Here is a 13,126-nt window from a genome sequence, read left to right as displayed (position 1 = left end):
GTGGCTTTCATTTATCTGGTTTACACTCTGACATAGGGGGTTGTATTAAATTGCTCTTCCATTCATACACGACACATGGAGCTAGGCAGGGCCCTACTCTTGTTTTTGTTCATTTGCTTAATTGTGTGTTGATTTCCTTTTATACTCATACCTTCTTTCCATTCTCCTTTCTCCTTGAGCCACAATTTTGATATCTTTAATGTGTTTTATGTTTTTGCATAATATAGATTGAATTTATGTATATTTTTGTTTTGTTTTGTTTTTGAGACAGGGTCTTACTCTGTCATCCAGGCTGGAGTGCAGTGGCATGATCATGGCTCACTGTAGCCTTGACCTCCTGGGCTCCAGTGATCCTCCCACCTCAATCTCTTGAGTAGCTGAGACTATAGGTCACACTACAGGTGTGCACCACCACTCCTGGCTAATTTTTGTATTTTTAGTAGAGATGGGGTTTTTACCATGTTGCCCAAGCTGGTCTTGAACTCCTGTGCTCAACCGATCCTCCTGCCTTGGCCTCTTGAAGTGCTGGGTTTATCGGTGTGAGCTACTGCACCCGACCTGTGCATGTATTTTTAAGTTGTGCACCCTTGACGTTATATGTTGTTTCTTTTTATTTTTGAACATAGTGTATTTTAAGGTGCTTCCATGTTGGCATTTGTGCATCTAATTTTCTCCTAACTGCTGCATAGCATTAAATGATGGGTAACCATCACATGGTCCTTTGTCCACGCCAGAAGCTTTCTGTATCTTTATCTCCAGCTCTTAGCACAATAGCTTGTTCATAAATGTTTGGCCAGTGAGTGAATGAACGACTGTGCGAGTGAGTTTTGACAGTGCTTGCCGAGGGGACATCCCGGTAGCAGGGGCAGCGAGAGCGAAGACACAGCAAGTATTTGGAGAAGCAAGCAGTCAGAGTGTGTGTTTCTCACCTGCTTGTGCATGCAGGGAGTGGTGGGAGGCTGAGGAAGGAGGAGATGTACCTGGATTTGGGGATGGGTGGTGCTTTTCGTGAAGGACAGATATTCGGGAGATATGGTAGAGATATGTCACGTGGATATACAGTTAGGGCTAGATTGGGGAGAAGTTATAAATCTGTATCAAAGGTGTAGTTGTAGTGTCAGAGCACACAAGGACACACAGCATTTCAAATGATGGTCATTCAGTAGGATAGTCTATCCTCGCTTAGAGGTGTGCTTTTAATCTTTTGAATTTCCCGCATATCTTATTGTGGATTTATCAAAACGTTTGTTTTTTCTTATGCCTTCTTTTCCTACAGCTTTTGAACAAATTATATTCCTGGTCAGCAAGTAGCTAAGTGATATTTAAAACTAAGAAATTTACCCATTGATGAAGATTTCCATGATAATGGATCTCATTTATCAGTCTTGGCTTCCAGAGAAACTTCAAAGAGTCAAACATACTGTATGTGAAGAAATAAACTAGAAAAGTTCTACTGAAGAATATCTTCTTCTTCTTCTTTTCTTTTTTCAGATTAATGCATGGAAAATAAAGCTGAATTATGCCTTGCCCCCACCCCTCCATCAAACTGAAGCTTGGCTCCAGGAGGTAGAAGAGCTTGTGGATGAAGATTTGTCAGCCTCCCAGGATCACTCTCAAGCCATGACTCTGATACAAGAGAAAATGACTTTATTCAAGGTTGGAAGAGAAAAAAAAGAGATGTAGAAAAACATATATTTTGTTAGGGATTGTTCTTGAGTAAGACTTTGTCCTAAAAAGAAGAGAAGGAGAGTAGTGGTTATTTGAGGATGGTTTACAATTATTCCTCTGGGGATTTTTGGGACCTAGAACATAACTTTACATTCATGACCATTGTACTAGTTTAAGGTTGAAACAATAAGGATAGAATCTAAATAAGGATAGAGTTCTAAAGCAACTCTAAATAAAGTCTGACCAAAAAAAAGGTCAAGGGGTGGGAGGGTGAAGAAGGGGGAGCCTGATTTAAAATTTGAGAGACTTGGGTTCTTACTAAAATGGCATGAAAAAAATTATGTGAGATTTATGGTATTTGAGCCTACAAAGGAATGGAATATATACCAGTAAATAAAAGATTGTAATAATGGTTTTACTAAAGAAACTATGGTCTGCCTGTCTGTAAAATGTTCAGATTTAAAACATTTATGATGAAAATGTTTGTTCACAAAATCTTAGTTAAAGGGGGTAGTTTCAGCGTAGGCAATATAGCAAGACCCCACCTCTATAGAAAATTTTTTAAAAAACGAAGCTAGCTGGATATTGTACTGTGTGCCTGTAGACCCAGCTACTTGAGAAGCTGAGGTGAGAGGATCCCTTGAATCCAGAAATTCCAGGCTGCGGTGAGCTATGATCACGCCACTGCACTCCAGCCTGGGTGACAGAGCAAGACCCTGTGTCTTAAAACAATAAAAAAAAGTGGGTTGTGGGGAGGGCTTTATGAATTTTTTTTTGAAAAAAGATGAAATGCAAGTGAGATAGACAAACCCTTAATTATACAGTGTTTGACAATAAATATGGTTTATGTCATGCTGAATTTCTTTTCAGAGCCTGATGGATAGATTTGCGCATCATTCGAACATTCTCCTTACCTTTGAAAATAGAGATGAAAATTATTTGCCATTGGTACCACCTAAGAAATTGGAGGAAATGAAAAGACGGTGTGTAACACTACCATTTCACAACTGCTAGTACTATTCACGTTTGAATAACAACTGGTACTACAGAGACCACAAAATACAGATTTTTAGATAATTTTTACCAAGTATTCTCCTTTAAATCTTGATAACAGTATCTTCACATTTTATATAGTGGTAACGTTACAGATATTATGGCAACATACCTACTTTTTTATTGAATGTTAGAATATGGTGATGGAAAACATTCAGAAACTGAGCTCTGTATCTTGGTTTTGGATAAGTCACTCTCTTTTTGAGCATGTTTCCACCTTCATAAATTTAGGTTAATGATAATTGCCCTGTTCAGGTCTTACCGGGAAACTGGATCAAATGGGAGGAGGGATATGAAAGCACTTTATAAACTGTAAAATACTATAAATATTGAGATTATTTAATTGATTATCTTTTCTCATTACTCAAAAGCAACTTATTAGAATAGTGAGAGGGTATTAGCCTTTATAATGAAAACTTTTAATATATAAACTTAGATTATAGTTTCATTAAGTGATATGAAAGTTTTCAGATTTAGTAAAATATTTCATAGATCAACATTTTATTATAGGATTTGTCAGTTGGGGAATAGTTTATTCAGAAAATGTTGTGTTTTATGTTTTATTGTTTTATATCTAGTCACAGTGTTTGTTTTACAATGTTTAAAAAAGAAAAAGACAATGATACATCTGAGTTCCATGTGCTTAAAAGAAAGAGTTAAAGCCTCAGTATTTTTAAAAATGCTGAACAGATTTCTCACATTTGGTCAATAATATTAAGTTAAATTCCAAAACCTGCACTGTTTTCCAGAATCAACAACATTTTGGAGAAAAAATTTATTCTACTTCTAGAATTTCATTACTACACGTGCTTAGTTCTTGGTTTGGTAGATGAAGTGAAATCAAAATTGGATATTTGGAACATTAAATATGGGAGCAGAGAATCTGTGGAATTATTGCTGGAAGACTGGCATGTAAGCTTTCAAATTTTGTGTCTTAGGCAACTCTTCTCTGTCTCTGGGTGCTGTGTTTGCATTTTTCCTTGGCACGATTTCCCATTAACTCTTTGGGTTTTGAGATGGGTTTTCTTGGTAGATTTCATTAGCTTAAATATTGCCTGGAGAGGAGAATTACAGGGAGTCAAACAGCAGCATAGGAAAGAGTAAAAAAATAGAAAATATCACTACTTACTACCCAAGGGGAGATTAAGAGTTAACCAGGTCTATTAACATAATATGAAAGGTTTCCATGCTTTTTTTTCATTAAAAATTCCTTCTTTCACTTACTTGAAATGTTAATTTTGGGTTCCTTTTCAGATTCATAGTTTCATGCAGTAATTACATTTTTCTTATAACATTTTGATCTTAACTTACTAAATTTTACTAGCTACGATAAACAGTACATTTTTTCTTTTGTCTTGAGGCTTTCTTTTTGGCTTTAGCTCTTCTAATTTATAGGAAAAATGTTTGAAGTGACTTAAATATAAGTATGTTCACATCTAAGTTAAAACTACAGCATCACAGAAATGTCAATTCTACATTTAGGCCTTGTCTTTCTTTTTGTTTCCCTCCTTTTAGAGATGAGGTGGGGCTGGGCGCGGTAGCATACACCTGTAATCCCAACACATTGAGAGGCCAAGGCAGGCGGATCACCTGAGGTCAGGAGTTCGAGACCAGCCTGGCCAACATGGCGAAACCTCCCTCTACTAAAAATACAAAAATTAGCCAGGTGTGGTTGTAGGCACCTGTAATACCAGCTGCTTGGGAGGCTGAGGCAGGAGAATCACTTGAACCCTGGGAGGTAGAGGTTGCAGTGAGCTGAGATTGTTCCACTGCACTGCCCTCCAGCCTGGGCGACAGAGCGAGACTTTGTCTCAAAAAGAAAAAAAAAAGAAAAGAAATGAGAGGGGAAAGGAAAATCCACGATTGTAAATTTTGTTGTAAAAATTTAAAAAATGATAGAGAAATTTACTTCCAATTTATGACTTAAACACTCTAAGTTTCCAAACAGAAAGCATCATTCTAAACTAGGCTAGATTTTGAGTATTTCTGTTTCTTTTTCCTTGGTTGAATTTTCATTTTTCTATTTAAATATTCATACTATTGGCACACATAAATATAAAGTAAATATGAATTTTGAATTAGCTTAGTATTTTTCTGTAACAGAATTTGGTTAATGGTAGTTTCTGAAATGTTTCTGTGTGATGGATATCTTTTTGTAACATACTCTAATATATCTAAAAAAAGTACTCAATATTAATAAAGCATGTGAAATAAGAGCAACTGACACAATTATGTAATATTAATCAAATGTGCAAAGTAGGAGATCCTGAAATTACTATAAATACTTAACTTGCCTTTTTCCACAAGAGGAATACCATTGTAACACCATGTCACCACATTAAGATCAATTTTATCAGATGTCAGACCTATTTAATGTTCACACCCAGCTTATGTCTCCTAGATTTTCACCATCCTTCTTCATCTTTTCCTACCAAATATGTAGTATTAAAGCCCTAAAGAAATTTTGGTAACTATGTCCTTCATTGAATGGCTGTATCTCTCTATCTGGATTTCTTGGCACAATTTTAAAAGTAAAAACTGTCTTTTTGTTTTCTTCCCAGAAATTTGTTGAAGAAGAAGAATTGCTAGCTCGACTTGATACTTCTTTTCAAAAATGTGGAGAAATTTATAAGAATTTGGGTAAAGTAGTTCAGTTACTTTTTGAGGAATGACTGTCACTTAACAATGATGTTTTATCTGTTGTGCTTTCTATATAATGTTTTAGAAATTAGTTTTATGTGCATGTTTTCCTGGGAAAATTCTTGCTTTCACTTTTAATATTGTCAGAGTACATATTATTTTGCCACTGTCAATTAGTATGCAAATATTTTAAAATAGTATTAATAAAAAATTGTTTTCTAAGATTGCTTTTTTGTTTTGTTGATATTGTAGCTGGAGAATGTCAGAATATTAGTAAACAGTATATGATGGTGAAATCTGATGTTTGTATGTATAGAAAAAAAATATGTAATGTGAAGTCCACTCTACAAAAAGTGCTGGCATGTTGGGCTACTTATGTGGAAAACCTTCGCTTACTAAGGGCTTGCTTTGAGGAGACAAAGAAGGAAGAAATTAAAGAGGTATTTGCAGTGTAATAGCATCTGCTCAATTTTATTTTTTAATTGTTTTGTTTTGTGACCCTCATTTTCAATCCAAAGATGAGAAAACCAAGAAGAGTACACCAGTGTTTTGGAAAATTCTTCAAGGTCTTGGAAAAAGTTTAGTTTCTTCCCAATATAATTGCCAAGAGGCAGTTTTCTCCACTGGTTTATAGGTTTTATACATGGTCACGCACACACATACACGCCCCCCCTTCCCACACACAGAGCTTTCTTAAGGTATAACTTGCATATGGAGTAATAGCTTTTGGGAGATGTTTTGCTAAGCTCTTTGGAGAGGAAATAAGACTTAATATACTGGGTAGCTTATAGACACAGTTAAAATAAACTGCTGTTCAGAAAATTTTATTTTTCCATTTGGTTGAAACCTTTCAGCTCTAAAATCTTCCTGAGTTTCTAGAGGAGGAAAATCAAGATACCTTAACTTACGTGTAGGGGTGTGGAAGAACTGTCAATGTAATTCATTATTGTTTTCATGTGTTATTCATGTAATAATCTGTTCTATGATTATTTGAGGTGGTTTTTCTTTCTTTCATTTGTTTTTTTCTGTTGCAGATGGCTATAGATAGCCTTTCAGATTAAACATTTCCAAAATAGAAACTAAAATTAATAGAAAATAGATTATTTGTGTTAAAGTAAAATTTGTGATAACTGTAAGAGTGCAAAAAAGAGCGTTTTAGGGATTGAGTCATCACTTCTGTCACCTGTATTAGTACTAGAATTTCAAATCTTTGTCTTCCAACAGTCCTTCTGTCTTTAAAGATTGTCTATAAAAATGTACATAACTCAGAGAAAAATAACACTCTAAGGTTGTAATACCCAAACTGCCAAGAAACCCTGAGCTAACAGAGAGAACTAAGAGAACTTACAGAACACTCTAAAATTTGAAGGAGACACAACAACATCCATCTGTTGGATACCATGCTGCTACTAAGTTGTTGAACCTAACTACTGAAAATGGGAACTGTTAGATAATATTTCTGGCCTAGGGACTCTCTGAAAAAATTAATGAGACAATTAAGGCTCCATGCACTAAACAAGTTTGGAAACCTCTGCTGTAAGTTCATCAGCCATGTGGAAAGAGAGATCAGATGCATCTTAGAAGTCCAGGACCAGGAGTGATGACAGACAGCTGGCACTCGCCAGTTAGCACTTAGGAGTGAAGAGCTAGACCAACAGGGTTGGGAGACTCCTCTAAGGGGAAAGTCAAAGTCTCTGCAAAGAATGTTGCTTAGGATTAGTCTTGGTACGGAGGTTGCCATGACCTTGATTGCGCTACTGCACTCCAGCCTGGGCAACAGAGCAAGACTCCATCTCAAAAAAAAAAAAAAAAAAAAGCCTTGGTGAACATTTATTATACATAATAGAAAGAGAGTATTGTGTCATTAAGATAGTATGTTGCTTGTGTGTTGTGTAGGTACCCTTTGAGACACTAGCCCAGTGGAATCTAGAACATGCTACTTTAAATGAAGCAGGAAATTTCTTAGTCGAAGTCAGCAATGATGTGGTTGGATCGTCTATTTCTAAAGAGCTGAGAAGGCTGAATAAAAGATGGAGAAAGTTGGTTTCAAAAACTCAACTTGTAAGTTCTTTTGATTGGTTCCAGCTTTATTTAGATATGATTTATGTACCATACAATTTACTCATTGTAAGGTCATAACTGATTGATTTCTGGTATATGCACAGAGTTATGTAGCCATTACCATAAAAAATTTAGAACATTTTTATTACTTCATAAGGAAACCTAGCAGTCACTCCCTATTTTCTTCCAATACCCCCCGCCCCAGCCCTATGCAACCGCGAATCCACTGTCTTTCTATAGATTAGCATATTCTGGACATTTCACATAATAGAATCATATAATATGTGATCTCTTGTGACTGGCTTATGTTACTTGGCATAATATTTTTAAGGTTCATCCCTATTATAAAATGTAATCGTACTTCATTCCTTTTTATTGGCAAATAATAAATCATTGCATGGATATACCACATTTTGTTTATCCATTCTCTAGTTGATGCACATTTGGATTCTTTTCACTTTTTGGGTTTTTATGAACAATGTAGCTATGGACATTCATGTGGACACATGTTTTCTTTGAGTGTATGCCCATGAGAGCTTTCAATTCTTAAACCTTTCTTGAGTATATGCCTGAGAAAGCTTTTAATTCTTGAACCCTTTTTACTACAGAGCTGTCATGAAGGAAAAACAAGTATTGTTTTGCCTACTAGATTTTCAGCTCATTGAGAACATACACCGAGCCTTATTTATCTTTATATGTAGCATAGTGCCTCATAAAAGCAGACTTTTTATAAAATATTTTTTCAACTGATTCTTAACAATTTGAGACATAGGTGTTTTATGTGAAAAGCTCACATTTTATAGCACAGTTGTAGTTTAATCCTAAACATATAGTTGAATATATTACGTCCACTTCCTGTTTGTAATGTATATTAGCATAAAATAAAATATGAGTATTAAATTTCATGAAATTAATTTTGTATAGGAAATGAACCTGCCACTGATGATAAAAAAACAGGATCAGCCCACTTTTGACAGTTCTGGAAATATTCTATCTAAAGAAGAAAAAGCAACTGTTGAGTTTTCAACAGATACATCAATAGAACTTCCTGAAAATTCTAATCAACATATAAAGGTAAAATAATCGTACTTTGTATATTTCACTTGCATATAGAAATAATTTAAGTTTGCTATTAATAAAAAAGATACTGCCAGGCACGGTGGCTCATGCCTGTAATCCTAGCACTTTGGGAGGACAAAGCAGGTAGATCGCTTGAGCTCAGGAGTTCGAGATCAGCCTGGGTAACATGGCAAAACTCTGTCTATACCAAAAATACAAAAGATTAGCTGGGCATGTGTTTGCGCACCTGTGGTTCTAGCTACTCGAGAGGCTGAGGTGGGAGGATTACTTGCGCCTGGGAGGTGGAAGTTGACAGTGAGGCGAGATCGAGCCACTGCACGCCAGCCTGGGTGACAGAGTAAGACTCCCGCCTCAAAAAAAGAAAGAAAAAATACTGTTGAGATGGTGGTAAATGTGTGAATTGTTAGATAACATTTAAAGTATGGTCATTTCCTAGGAAAATGCTTAAATGTTTTCCCTCATGAAGTCTTTAGCATGAAAGTCTTACTTACTCCACTTACTGTGCTCTCACAGACTCACAGAGCAGTCCTGACTCTGAGCAGTGTAAATTGAGTTGTTATTTTCTCGAGATTACTTCTGACTAGTGCACAGAAATTGGCTACCTTTAAGCTAACCCCTGGCCTCCGTGTGTCTTGCTTCCTTTCTGTAAAATGGGGGAATATATTCTATTTCTTCCTTGTTTTGTTGTGTAATTTGGAGGATGACTTTATAGGAAAAAGTATGGGAAAAGAACAAAAAATAAATTAAAAATCATATACTTGTAAGATATAATACCTGTGGCTTGGGACATGCTCCACCTTCGTGATAACTTACACAGCTTTATTTAAACTACTTTTAAACTGTCTGGGACCTACTGGCATGATGGAGTGCCAGCGTAAAGAATGCCTACTTAGAAAATCTTGAAAGATCTGAATTTTTGCAGTGTGCTTTAAAATACTAGAGTCTTCTGATACATTTAAAATGTGATTTGACCAGGCAAGGTGGCTTATGACTTCAATTCTAGCACTTTGGGAAGCTGAGGCGAGAGGATTGCTTGAGCTCAAAAGTTCGAGACCAACCTGGGCAACATAGTGAAACCCTATCTCTATTTAAAATAAAATAAATAAAATAGTGATCTGATTAAAAACAACTTTAAGAATGTATCTTTGGGCTGGGAGCAGTGGCTCACACCTGTCATCCCAGCACTTTGGAAGGCTGAGGCAGGCGGATCACTTGAGGTCAGGAGTTTGAGACCAGCCTGGCCAACATGGTGAAACACCATCTCTACTAAAAATACAAAAATTAGCCAGTAGTGGTGGCGGGTGCCTGTAATCCCAGCTACGTGGGAGGCTGAGGCAGGAGAATTGCTTGAACCCAGGAGGTGGAGATTGCCGTGAGCCAAGATTGCACCACTGCACTCCAGCCTGGGTGACAGACTGAGACTCCGTCGCAAAAAAAACAAACAAAAAAAAGTGTCTGTGTACTCCATAAATATAAGCCATTATAATTTGTCAACATATAGTTTAAGAAATAATGTATCTATCATGTAAAGCTATAGTATGTCAACCTATAGATTATTAATGGGGAAAATATTTAATTTTGTTGAAATTTGATTCCGAGTTTCTTCTTGATATTTTACAACTACTATTATTAATAGCTGAATTTATTTAAATCGTGTATGAGTTTTAGCAATGTGTTTACCGTCACTTACCATAATTTACTAAACTTTAATCTTCTTACATGTAAAATGGAGAAAGTATTATCTGATAGGAATGATATTATAATTAAGTAAGAAACCCTGAACAAACGTTTTAATTTGCAAAGTGATATATACTATTTTGAAGTGTTATCATTGGCCAGGCATGGTGGCTCATACTTGTAATCCCAGCTCTCTGGGAGGCTGAGATGGGGCTTAAGCCCAGGAGTTTGAGATCAGCCTGGGCAACATAGTGAGACCCCCATCTCTACAAAATATAAAAAATTAGCTAGACATAGTGGCATACGCCTGTAATCCCAGCTACTCGGGAAGCCGAGGTGGGAGGATCACTTGAGCCTGGGCGGTTGAGGCTGCAATGAGCTGTGATTGTGCCACTGTACTCCAGCCTGGGCAATAAAGCGAGACCTCATATAAACAAAAAAAGTTATTGTTGTCAAAGAATGACATCTTACATCGTTAAAATATGTTTAATTAGCACTCTTCAGGAAAGAAAGTGGTGTAACTTTTTTATCTTTTATTTTTGAACACAGGATCTTGCTTTGTTGCCCAGGCTGGAATGCAGTGGCATGCTTATAGCTCCAAACTCCTGGGTTTAGGCAATTCGCTTGCCTCAGCCTCCTGAGTAGCTAGAACTACAGGCACGCACCATTATGTCCAGCTAACTTTAAAATTTTTTGGAGAGATGAGGTCTCGCTTTGTTGCCCAGGCTGGTCACAAACTCCTAGCCTAAAGCGATCCTCCTGCCCTGGCCTCCTAAAGAGTTGGGATTACAGATGTAACTTTTTGAAAAGGAAAATTATTTTGTTATGTACATGCTGACATTTTCAGTGGTAATTTTGAATGTTGTAGGCTGGAGAGGAACATGAAAAAGAAGATGAAGAATTCACAGGGCAACTAAAAGTGGCTAAAGATGTTGAAAAACTCATTGGACAAGTGGAAATCTGGGAGGCAGAAGCCAAATCTGTTTTGGATCAAGATAATGTGGACACCTCAATGGAAGAATCTTTGAAGGTAGGAGTGTAAAAGTATTAAGAGGGTACTTTCATGGTTGTGCATTTATGTTTTAAGATAAATAGAAAGTTTTAAAGTAAGTAGTAATAAACCTACAGTTTTAATTTTCTTTGTTGGGTGTTTTAAAAATGAATGGATTTTATCACTGGATCATTTGTTGTTATTTTGCTTGAAAGCAGAGGTTAGATTAGGAGACCACTGATAATACCTACGAATGTTAAGCTCTTGGACTTATTTTCTTAGCCATAACCTGTGGGTTAAAATATTCTCTTGCACCAGAGGACAATGAAGAGATGAGTGAGTTCAGTCTCATAGAGCTCAGTACAGAGTACACATAAGAGATTATACAATCAGGCTGGGCACGGTGGCTCACGCCTGCAATTCCAGCACTTTGGGCGGTTGAAGCGGGTGGATCACAAGGTCAAGAGATCGAGACCATCCTGGCCAATATGGGGAAACCCCGTCTCTACTGAAAATACAAAAAATTAGCTGGACATGGTGGCACATGCACCTGTAGTCCCAGCCACTCGGGAGGCTGAGGGAGGAAAATTGCTTGAACCCAGGAGGCGGAGGTTGCAGTGAGCCAAGATCGCACCACCGCACTCCAGCCTGGCGACGGAGTGAGACTCCTTCTAGAAAAAAAAAAAAAAAAAAATCACACAATCTATGCTTTGAAAGTTCACCCACTGATGAAGCCACTCTCCTTTCCTTACTCAGTGCAGGCAGAGTGACTCATGTTGTTAGATCTCCATTCTGTCTTTATTCTCAGGCAGTCAACTCATTGAAAAGCAATGAGGCAAGAGTGTGTTTTAATATCACTTAGTTCTCCTGGGAAAGGAGTTATCATTGAGGTTTTTACTGAGTTCCAGCTCAGCTATAAAACCTACAGAGCATAAATTACAACAAGATGGGAAGTTCCTAGAATAAAAAGGAACATTTACATAATTTTTCTAAGCCTACATTTCTGAAAAGTGTGTATTTCAGCATTTTGTGTTTTCATTGTGTGATAGTTTTTATTACTTTGAAAATATTATATAAATATATCATGCCATCTCATCTGCCAGTGCTTTTCTGATTTTTAGTATTTATTTATCTACTATATCTGGAATTTATTTTCATGAAAAAAATGAGGTAGAAATTAAAATTTAAAAATTTTTTTAATAATTTAAAAATTATTGTGAACATACAAGCACACTGAAATATATTTCTATTAAGAAAGAATTAAGTAGATATTCATTGGATCAAAATATTGGATCAAGATATATTCTAAAGTAAGAAATACAAGTTCCTAAGCTGTATGGATAATGAGATAATGTAATCTCATTTGTGGTTTTTAAACAGAGTTGTATTTTCATATATAATGCATTTATATTCATAGAAAAATATCTGTAAAGCTATACCAGTAACTGAGTCTATCTTAATCCTGTGTTATTCCCAGCTCTTAATACATGGTAGACATAAAATAAATATTTTCTTTCCTTTTTTTTGAGACAGGGTTCTGCTCTGTCACCCAGGCTGGAGTACAGTGGCACAGTCATGGCTCACTCAGCCTCCCCAGGTTCAAGTGATCCTTCCACTTCAGCCTCCCAAGTAGCTGGGATTACAGGCATGCACCATCACGCCCAGCTAATTCTTTTATTTTTAGTAGAGATAGGGTTTTGCTGTATTGCCCAGGCTGGCCTTGAACTCCTGGGCTAAAGTGATTTGTCCGCCTCCGTCCCTCAAAGTGCTGTAGGCGTGAGCCACCACGCCTGGCTATGAATATTTTCTTTACATGCTGTACCTTTCTATTGTTTTTCAGTTTTTTTAATTACATGAGCTTTTTTGTTGGTTTTATAATTTAAAAGAGGGAACAATTGAAATTATAAATGAACGTGCTAATTTCAAAAAATTGAAATCACTGTTAATTCCAGTGCC

At 36.5% G+C, this 13,126-nt stretch overlaps 1 protein-coding gene across 13 annotated transcripts in view; it reads left to right on the top strand.

The window, feature by feature from the left end:
- Positions 1–13,126, top strand: part of SYNE2 (spectrin repeat containing nuclear envelope protein 2) — a 374,347-nt gene that overhangs the window by 124,114 nt on the left and 237,107 nt on the right. For all 13 annotated transcript variants that reach the window (XM_021941295.2, XM_021941294.2, XM_021941291.2 and 10 more), the window contains exons 12-19: positions 1,492–1,656; positions 2,539–2,651; positions 3,471–3,633; positions 5,283–5,361; positions 5,614–5,801; positions 7,258–7,422; positions 8,347–8,496; positions 11,048–11,209. In XM_021941295.2, coding sequence (XP_021796987.2) covers positions 1,492–1,656; positions 2,539–2,651; positions 3,471–3,633; positions 5,283–5,361; positions 5,614–5,801; positions 7,258–7,422; positions 8,347–8,496; positions 11,048–11,209 — 1,185 coding nt within the window. The remainder of the gene's footprint in view (positions 1–1,491; positions 1,657–2,538; positions 2,652–3,470; positions 3,634–5,282; positions 5,362–5,613; positions 5,802–7,257; positions 7,423–8,346; positions 8,497–11,047; positions 11,210–13,126) is intronic.

This window comes from Papio anubis, chromosome 7 (genome assembly GCF_008728515.1).
Source record: "Papio anubis isolate 15944 chromosome 7, Panubis1.0, whole genome shotgun sequence".
Taxonomy (NCBI): domain Eukaryota; kingdom Metazoa; phylum Chordata; class Mammalia; order Primates; family Cercopithecidae; genus Papio; species Papio anubis.
This window is presented reverse-complemented; position numbering and strand designations above follow the sequence as displayed.